The sequence below is a fragment of the Myxocyprinus asiaticus genome, chromosome 33, assembly GCF_019703515.2.
Source record: "Myxocyprinus asiaticus isolate MX2 ecotype Aquarium Trade chromosome 33, UBuf_Myxa_2, whole genome shotgun sequence".
NCBI lineage: Eukaryota > Metazoa > Chordata > Actinopteri > Cypriniformes > Catostomidae > Myxocyprinus > Myxocyprinus asiaticus.
Window position 1 is genome coordinate 28071102 of NC_059376.1, and position 10691 is coordinate 28081792.

The 10691-nt window shown below is 36.3% G+C and overlaps 1 protein-coding gene across 1 annotated transcript in view; it reads right to left on the bottom strand.

Annotated features, from left to right (window-relative positions):
* LOC127424230 (voltage-dependent L-type calcium channel subunit alpha-1D-like) overlaps positions 1–10691 on the bottom strand; it is a 64817-nt gene that overhangs the window by 52455 nt on the left and 1671 nt on the right. The window contains exons 2-3 of the mRNA XM_051669223.1: positions 6767–7085; positions 5542–5647 (exon numbers count right to left, since the gene is read on the bottom strand). Coding sequence (XP_051525183.1) covers positions 5542–5647; positions 6767–7085 — 425 coding nt within the window. The remainder of the gene's footprint in view (positions 1–5541; positions 5648–6766; positions 7086–10691) is intronic.

The window sequence follows — 10691 nt, forward strand, 5'->3', positions numbered from 1 at the left end:
AGAGAAAACCGTAATCTCGTTTCCTTGATCCAGCCTTGCCACAAACTTTCAAAAGGAACATCTTCAAGCAAATTAAAGCCCTGTTGTTTTAGACATAGGTGCTGAGATGACTTGTAGACTGATGCTTACTGTTTCTTAGAGTTCATGTGGACATAAGGAAAACTAGAGTTTGAGGAAGTATTTTATAGTTCAAAGTATTAAGATATTTTACCCTACAATACAATATTACTATTCTAATGGCAATAATTGTATTTCAATTTTACCAATATGCATACTTTGAACAAGCTAAGAAAATAAGTCTATAACTTGAAAGAATGTCTGTATAGATCCTCTGTACAGCTAAACTTTTTGCTTTCATGTAATGAGAAACACGTTGAAACCAAACTACTGTATTCCCTCACATTGTTTTTTTTGACTGACACTGATGTTCCCATGCTTTATTCAACATTTATGCCTCTGTGATGAAGTCAAGCAGGAAGTTCAGCACTTGTTGTGCAAAGCACTGAAGTCCAATGAAGATACATGGGAAACAAGTAAAAGATTGCAATATATCAAATTTCAATACACTAAATATAAATAGATTGCAATATTATTGTATTGTGTCCCTGATATTGATATATTATCACATTACCAGGTCCTTGCTGATTTCCACCCCTAATTGTAATGCAGGGATTCTGGTGTAAGCAATTAAGAATTGCTGTTGAGCGAATCACATGTGAGGGAACGAATGGAATCAGAGGTTGTAGGAGGTAAGGGTATTTGTGAGGGCCGGACAACGGGATTAAAGAGTAATACCGCATCATCAAACAGCAAAAGAGGGATGTTCACATCAACATGGCTACCTGATGTTCAAAATCTATATTTAAAATACAAAGCCAGAAATTTGACATTGGGTCAGCAGTAGCACTCATAATAGCCTTTTGGCTGCAATGAGTCACATTACAAAACCCTCTTGCTGAAAGGGATAGTTCACTCAAAAATGAGAATTCTCTCATTATTTACTCACCCTCATCATATCCCAGGTATGTATGACTTTCTTTCTTCACCAGAACACATTTGAAGAAAAATAGAAAAATATCTTAGCTCAGTAGGTCTTTAAAATGCAAGTGAATGGAGATTTCTCTTTTGAAACTCCAAAAATCACTGACAGTCAGCATAAACGTCATCCATACAATACCAGCTGTTAAATTAATGCCTTCTAAAGTGACATGACTGCTTTTGGTGCAGAAAATGAATGAACTTTTTTAATAAATTTTCATTTTAAATAGCAGCGCTGTTTACAAGAGAGGAGGAGGAACGCTGTACAGTAGCTTGGTTGGTTTTGGTTTAGATCTGTATTATCTGTTTCTTTACTCCCAATGGTGCATTTGTGTGCTTATCCTGGATGTCTCAACCGAGTGGAGAACGTGAGATTACCTCTGTATCATGGCAATGCGAATACGTCACACAAGAGTCCGCTTGGACTCTACCCTCTCGTGAAGCGCTGGATTATAGTTGAAAAGTACTTCAATATTGGTCTTTTTCCACACCAAAATCATTTGATCGTAATCGTTTTGCTTTAGAAGACAATAATTTAACCACTGGAGTCGTATCGATGACGTTTATGTTGACTGTCTGTGATTTTTGGAGCTTCAAAAGAGAAATCTCCATTCACTACTGAGCTAAGATATTTTTCTGTTTTTCTTCAAATGTGTTCAGGTGAAGAAAGAAAGTCATACACACCTGGGATATCATGAGGGTGGGTAAATAATGACAGAATTTTCATTTTTGGATGAGCTATTCCTTTAGGGGCCAACACCACTTTTAGCAACACCAATTTTTTAGCAGTTTGTATGTGTTTGCTTCTTTGTTTGTGTGTATTTTCAGAGGCACAATATAAATGTACATTCTAAATAACATGATTTTAGAGGGTACATGCTTAGGGATTTAACTTATGACATCTATACAAGTGCCAAACTGAACTGACAGCCAACATATGAATGAAATGACTAACCAATAGGCTCAGATGGATTCTGCTTTTTTTTTTTTTTTTTTGCTGGCCTTGTCTAATGTTTGAATGGGACTTGGGTATCCCATGGGTGAAAGATGGAGTCAACGACCTTAAAAACCTATCGAGAGGGATAGAAAGACTTGACAAATCAAAATGTCATATATCATCTACAATAAAGCTGAAACTCTTTGGTATAGTCAGAATTGACAAGGCCCTCAGTAAAGATGCTTCATTGTCGGTGAAACGTCATAATGACCAAGTAACAAAAACTGTGACATCTTGAGAAAATTGATGGATACTGATACAGTATCTATCTTGGAACACAGAAGCTCTGTTTTCAAGGAAATAATGATTCTGACAGTTCCAACAAGGGAAATTTTTCAGAACTTTTTAATTTGTTGGCAGAAATTGACAATGCTCTGGCAGACATTTTTGCAGTGCAACTGTGTTCCGAGGTATCGAAGTCAATCCAAAATGAAGTAGACACCGAGTTGAATGCTGCTCCTTTCCTCGCTGTTCAGGTTGATGTCACCACTGACATTTCTTGTAAGTGTCAGTTAACCATCATACTAAAGGTATGTTAATGGACAAGGATAAATGTGCAAGCGATTTATTGGATTTTTTATGTGAGATTGGATAGGACTGCAGAATCCATTACTGCCGTAGTTAGAGGGCCATACAACAGTACAGTCCGAATAGCAAATTAATATGCCAGACTTACAACGGGGCGAGATGTATGAGTGGACAGCACAGTGGTGTTTGTTCTCATGTGAAGTCCCAGTGCCCCCATGTTCATTCACTGTTATGCCCACAAACTAAATCTGGTTTTATCACAAGGAACTAGGGATATCCAGGATGCAAAACTATTTTTTGCTACTTTAGAAAGTTTCCATAACTTTTCACCTTGCTCTGCAAAACGAACGGCCTTGCACGCCGATGTTGATGAATTCGTTACAGTGCCTGGAAACTCAGCCACAAGGTGGAATTTCAAGAGCTGAACCATTAATGCAATTCGCGAGGGCTGGAGGTCACTGGAAATTGCATTTAACAGAATTATAAGCTAACCTGGCTGGGACAATGACTCAGTTGCGCAAATCATTTGTCTAAAATGCAGCCTACATGATATTAAGCTTAGGTTTTAGGTTCTTTAGTCAAAATCCCTAGACCTGAGATGGTCATTTGACTGAATTGAGGCCACCCTGAATTCTCTGAGAGCCTTAAGAACTGAGACAAAATTTCTGGTCTTTTACCAAAAGTAATGTGGATTCTTCAGGATATGGAGACAACAAACGCAAGAGATTCCGACATAGTTGGGATGATTTTGAGCAAGGATTTAACAGGAACGAGGACAGTGACACTGAAGAAACATGAAGAAACTCAGTTTCTTTTATATTCTTGATCATACACACTTTACAGAATTTCCACAGCCAAAAAGGTTTATGTTGAGATCAAGGCTTTGATTAAAATGTATCAGTTTTTTGACGAGTCAAGGCTAAAGAATGAGCTGCAAGTTGTGTACGCAGACCCTACCCTCTATAAAAGCACCCAAGGAACTTCTGCAACTGCTGGTGAGGGATGACCTCTGCAATACTTTATCTGAAGTTTGCAAGCTCTTACAGATGATGCTTACCATCCCAGTCACAAGTGTTTCTGCTGAGAGGTAATTTTCTTGCCTTAAAAGGCTGAAAACATACTTAAGAAACACAACAAGTGAAGAGAGACTTTGGCCAAAATATTAATGGAATCCAGATTATTGAAGGACCTTAAAGCAAGTGGAAGTTTGTATTGCATTTATAAGTTTGCGATTTGGAGGATGGAGTTTGGAGGATCTACAAATAGGTAAGATGTTAGACAGAATGGGGCCCCGCATTCATTTACAAATGGTTGTGTTGGTCATAGTCTGTATATGGCACTCTGTGATATGTTCTATTAATTTCCTACATTGACAGTGTTGGATATCGGAAAGATAAACATGTTGTCAATTATCAAGCCAATTATTAAGTCAATTTAAAAATATTAGGGAGATATTATCTGTGTAGCTATAGGAGTGTAATTATTGGCAAAAATGTGATGATAAACCAAAGTATAATATTTTTTGTTATAACTACTCTAAGGAGTCTAGATTCTAGGTTTGATCAACATCAATTTACACACCAGCCTCCTCAGAAAATTCCCCCATGGACCACCACAGCTATTTGAATTGTTTTTCAAAATTACACCAACATGCATGGGGCTGAAAAACATTAACCCCATTTAGGAACCATGGTTGTGCAAGATTATACAACAGTCAGATTGAAAACAAATTAAACAGAACAGACTTCCCTTTTCAGCAACAACACCACAGCAAAACAACCCACCCAGTGAGTTCTGAGTTATGGTAATTTTGTGGCTTTCAGTGCTGTAATACCAACAAATTATAATTCTGCCATCATTTACTCACCCTATTGTGGTTCCAAACCTATATAATTTAGTTTTTTCTCTGTGGAAAACAACAACATAAAAATATATTTAGCAGAAAGTCTAAGCTGTTATTTTCTGGGGCTGATTACCATAAAAGCAGTCCATACGGCTCGTGCTTTATTGCAAGTATTCTGAAGCCATACAAAATATTTTTGCACGGGACAGACCAAAAGTTGATATTCCCTGAAAATCTTTGTCATTTTTGTAGCACAACAGCCTCAGTCTCCATTCACTTTTGTTGTATGGCATAGACCAGTCAGTACATTCTGCCAAATAACTACCAGAGAAGAAAGAAAGAAAATCAAACAGGTTTGAAATGAGGATGAGTAAATGATGACAGAATTTTCATTTTGGTTAGAACTATTCCAAGACATTTGTCTTTAATTTGGATATAAATTACTGTGAGATGATACATTTCTAAGAGGCAACAATAATGAGTTTTTTTTATTAGTTTTGTTGAGAGGGGAAGCAAAGCTCAAATTCAGGACAACAGAAAACAGAAAATGGGCACCTTAACTAGTGATCTACAGCATCAAGAGGCACACCAGACTGAGACCAGAAAAAGACCAGAAGCAGCAAGCCATTGAATATTATTAACATTGCATAAACACAGACACATACATGATTCTGGCTGCACCTGAGATCTATTACACACCTCTCAAATGGCTCAGCCTGAATTCGGTTATCGCTCTGTTCTGGGCACCATCCCAGTATATTTGATTATGAAACAACAACTGGGAAGGGAAACCCCTTTCCCTGTCCCTCTGACTCATCTCTCTCTCTCTCTTGATGCTGTTGCACACTCTTATGCTTCAATATAGAACTTTACAATACAAACCTGATTTTAGATGTCCAGAGCCAATACAATATATCCAATTCAAACTGATGGATGCTACAAGGAGAGACCCACAAGATAGCCAAAATACTACTAAAGGAACTGAAAATTAATTTAGAGTTAAATGCAAAACACAAATGCAGTAGCTGTCCATGAATGCTCTGTAATCTCTTCAACCTCAATCTTCATTCTTGGAGCTGAACTGAAATATAGTCCACCCCAAGTTTACACTCTCTCGAGGGAAAGCAATACTTACTAGGTCATGGTTGGTGGCGTTTGAGTCATCTTCAGGAAAAGGCTTGGAGACCCCTAAAGCAACACAATTAGCGAAGATGGCCAAAAGAATGAAGATATCAAATGGTCTGGAGTCAGATGTTAAGGTAAAATGCTATTTTACAACTCTAACCTATTTTAGTGTCATTAGGTTAACTAGTCATTATAAAGTGAGTAAGGAGTCCATGAAAGAGATTTGATTTTACTCATTTTCACCACAATTAAGGGTAAATATTTCAGCCATCGTGGATTTTGGTCATTTTGTTTTATCACTCTAAACTGAACTGTATTATTTATAGTTTGCTTTCAATATAAATTCCAATAAATAAAGCTTATACATATGTATTCACAATTTATAATGTTAATATATTTTTTTACATTTATTGGTGTCTTATTCATGAAACACTAGCAGAAAGATTTTCTGTGAAAATCATCTGTAAAACTTGTTCTTCACATTGCAGTGAATGCGATGTTTTTAAAGGAATATTCCAGGTTCAATACAAGTTAAGTTCAATCGACAGCATTTGTGGCATAATGTTGATTACCACAAAAATGTATTTTGACTTGTCCCTCCTTTTCTTTAAAAAAAGCAAAAAATCAAGGTTCTTGTAAGGCACTTACAATGGAAGTGAATGGTGTCACTTTTTGGAGGGTTTAAAGGCAGAAAATCTTATAATTTTTTTAAAGCATTTATATTGATTCTTCTGTTAAAACGTGTGTATTATTTGAGCTGTAAAGTTGTTTAAATTTACAGTTTTACAGTCATTTTAGTATTTTAGGATTTGTTGATGTTACATCGTCATGGAAACGAAGTTGTAAAATTGGCTATAACTTTACACAGAAAAGGTTAATAAGTGATTTTATCACTCTAAAATCATGTTTACACATATATTGTTTATGTCTTGTGGCTATACTTTTGAAAAAGTGAATATTTTAACGTTCAGAAATTGGCCCCCATTCACTTCTATTTTAAGTGCCTCATTATAACTCAGATTTTCGCTTTTTTTAAAGAAAAGAAGGGGCAAGTCAAAATTAATTTTGTGGTAATCAACATTATGTCACAAATGCTGTTGAATGAACTTAACTTGTATGGAACCCAGAATATTCCTTAAAGAACACAGAAATTCGTTCAGCTCATATTTCATTGATAAGGCAAATTTTAATAAGAACAATTGTTTTCTGTCATAGGCTGAGTTGTAAATGGATACTTCCATTCCACAAGGTGGAGAGCAGCTCTGCGGATGGGGTTGTTCAGTTTAAGGCAGAAAAGAGCTCTGGGGGCACGTTGGACCTGGTTTGAGCCCTGAACCTGCTTCTTCAAATGCTGACTCTTCTTTTTCTGCGTTCCAGTGGAGCTGGTGGTGGATTGGAGCGTTTCTGTACGGTTCATCTTCGGCTGCCCATTCTCCTCCCATTCATCCTTCTCTTCCTCATCACATTCGTCACCCTCTCCTCCTCCTCCTCCCCCCTCCTCCTCCTCTTCCGCTTCGCCACCACCCTCCTCATCCTCACTGGAGTACCCATTCCCTAAAATGAGAGGTTTAGACACATAATGATGGGTCAAATGTGCAGATGACACAGCAAACAACTAGTCTCAGAGGTCTCAGAGCTAAATTTATCAAATGTGTTTTAAAAAGTATGTTCAACTGGAGTGACACTGGAGCCATTATTGGATGCATGTGACATAAAGATTTGTAAAATATGTTCATGTTTTCATGCATGTGACAAAATAAGCTGTACATTTTTTTCATGTTTTATTTTTTTTAAATATCTCTCTATCCGACATTCTGGATTCTCCTGATATTTTAGCAGCATAAAAAAATGTGAAATCTTAGTATGAAGTACAAAGTAAAGTATCAGTAAAGTATTGGAACATGTTGTTAGCTGCTTGGATTCTATTATTGTCACATTGTGCTGGTTAGCTTTACTCACAGTGAAATCTCATTGTTCCAAAGTATCGCTTCACATAACTCTATATTAAACATCAAATATGTTCTGATTGGCTGTGATTGTGTCGCATTTTTTATTTCAGTGTGGACAGATAAATTCCTTACACCTAGTTAGGACATGGTGTAAGGAGTAAGTAGAAAGTTTAAGTTTGGTTTGTAGGAGTATTCTGCGTTCTATTCTATTCTATTCTTTTTGAAATTTTTATTGATAGTGTAATCCAGTGGTTCTCATCTTGAGTGTCACAGGTTTGTTCTGATAGGGTCATGGACAGCAGGGAAAATACAATGCTAAACGCAAATAATAAAATGAAACTTATCCTTTAATTGTACATATTTATGACAGCAAAAAAAAAAAAAAAAGAGGCTTGCCGACTTTAAAAAGTGAGACGAAAATGCTTCCCAAACAGTATATTTTGCTGTTGATGTCAAAGGCCTTAAATACCATGTTATTTATGCATGTTAAGAGTTTTGCATATTGTTGGTACTATGCAGTTCATATGTTTGATTTTAAGGATATTTTATTTACTTCTGTACGACAAACCATTTTGGAACTGTTCTGGGTCGCCACTTGATGGCCAAAATAAAATCTGGAGCCTGAAACAAAACCAGCTGAAATCACTGGTCTAATCAAGGCGGTTGGTACAGCATTTATTCCTCGTTATCTGAACACATGGATGGAGAGCCAGAGACTTAAGTAACTAAAAACTATGGAAAGACTAATTACTCTGGTCATATTAAAGAGGGTAAGGGAGAGGGAGATAAAGAAGACAAAGCTCTGTAATCTGCCACAGTTTCTAATGAACAGGAGGGCTCTGCACTAGGTGAAGAGAACCACACAGTAACAGCTGTGACCTACTTCACACTGTGAGCAAAATGAGAGGGGGAGCAGAATGGGATTCTGGGCCAGCGGTTTCATATGTGAGTACCTGTGGACTCATGATGATGTTAGCCTCTAGCACAGCTAGCTGTCTGCTAACAGAAATAGTTGGTGTGGGGGAAGGGGAAAGGTATTTTTTATCATTATTATTCTCATTCTCCTTTTACCTTTATATTTAAATTCTTTAAAGTATTTTTTTCCCCTCTAAATTTATGTATGTTGTTTTGTTGTTTTATGTGCATGCAAACTCTTTGGCAATACAAATGAAATATACAAATATTTGTCAAGCCAATAAAGCACCTTAAAACTGAAACTGAGATAGAGAGAGAATAAGCATAAGACCTGAGTGAGACTGAACGGAATCCTATCAGCCCGAGATAACAACCATTAGTACTTTCACTGAACATTTGAAATGGGTAGGCAGGAGACAGAAATAAACTCCTGTCTGAGGTTTGTAAAGTGAGTTATCAGAACTACTGCTGTGCACTGATAAAGGCCCCATTCTAAATGGAAATTGAGGGGCCAATCTAGCATGTCATTAAAAGAAGCCATTATGGGAAACAATAAGAGTTTTTGTTTAGAGTACAGCTCTGGATGTCCCTGACTGTAACGGCTAAAGCAGGCAGACAGGCAAGTCCTGCACGGTAAGCATATCTGGTGTACAGTATGCAGGGTTGGGGATTAACGAAATACATGTAACGGGAATACGTATTTAAAATACAAATAAGTAACTGTATTCCACTACAGTTACAATTTAAATAACTGGTAATTAGAATACAGTTACATTCAAAATGTATTTTGATTACTGAAGAGATTACTTTGCATTTTATTGTCATTTGTTTCATTTAATATTTAGTCTTTTCAGATGGAAAACATTTATACATATAAATGATGCGATCCAAAATGCATTTGAACAGTGGTGAAACACTTTCTTATGATGTGTTACATTCATACGAGCAGACAGTGAAGTAAGTTTGGAGTAGAAGAAATAGAAATAAACCTTGTGTAAATTATCAGCTTTATGCTAAGCTAAAATGCTATTTCAAGCCATTTTACATGCACGTTACCAGGCACGATCATATTGTTTTATCAAGAGAATTCACATTGGATCATAATTTCTTGTTTTTTCTAGTAAGACCTTTGATATTAGGGCAAAATTCATATTCTTGATAATAATTTTTGTATTGTTTTCCTGTAAAAATATCTAAAAATCTTTAAAACAAGATCAATTTGATTTATCTTGTTTTAGAAACAGCATGTATTCTGTAATCTGTAGTGGAATACATTTCAAAAGTAATCCTCCCAACCCTGACAGTATGTGTCCAATTTTCACACAGGGATGAATTTGAATGTTACATTTATGAAACTTAAGTTTTCAAAAGGAGATGAAATAATAGAACAATCAATTTTTTATCAGTGTCTTCTTCTGAATCTTACAAAATAAAAATAAAACTGCTGTCAAAAGTAGAAACTTTTTAAACTCACCCTCATGTTTTTTCAAAACATCATGTGTGACTTTCTTCCATGGAACTCAAAAGCTGATTTTTTTAAAGAATATCCTGGCCACCCTTTTCAATGAAAGTGAATGGGGACTAGGTCAAGCTCCAAAATGACAATAGAGCACCATGAAAGTGTCATAAAAGTAGTCCATATGACTCTATATGGCACTATATTCCAAGTCTTTTGAAGATAAGCACTAGCATTGCATGAGAAACAGACCGTAATGTAGGTTATTATCCACTGAAAATATTCGAAAATATAAACGGCAATAAGGTTTGGTCACAAAACACACAAGAACCATTGGCTATAGGTGTCAATTGTGTCTACAGCCTACAAAATATTTGACACACCACTTTTGTTGTCCATACAACTTTTGCAGTCCATTTCAGAACTTCAACAGAGTTGGACATTTTGAGTTAACTTTTGGTCTGTTCCTCAGGCAAAGCCTTATGTCATATGGCAAAGTCATATGGCTTTAAAAGAACTGGGATATAGTGCACAAGTCGTATGAACTACTTTTACAATAATTTTATAATGCTGTGTTTTTTATTTTGTTTTTTTGTTACTTTGGAGCTTGACAGACCCAATCTCTGTAATATATCCCATCGTAATAGGGAGGAGAGGGCCCAGGATAAAACTCACCTTTTGTGTTGTTACACGGAATAAAGGTTTGGAGCAACGTTCAGGTAAAGGAAATTATGACAGAAATACAATTTTTGGAAATCACCCACCACCATCATACTGCCTATGATTATTGGCAACATGAACTATCATTGCTGTTGTATGGTATGTCTTGCAGTACTGAAT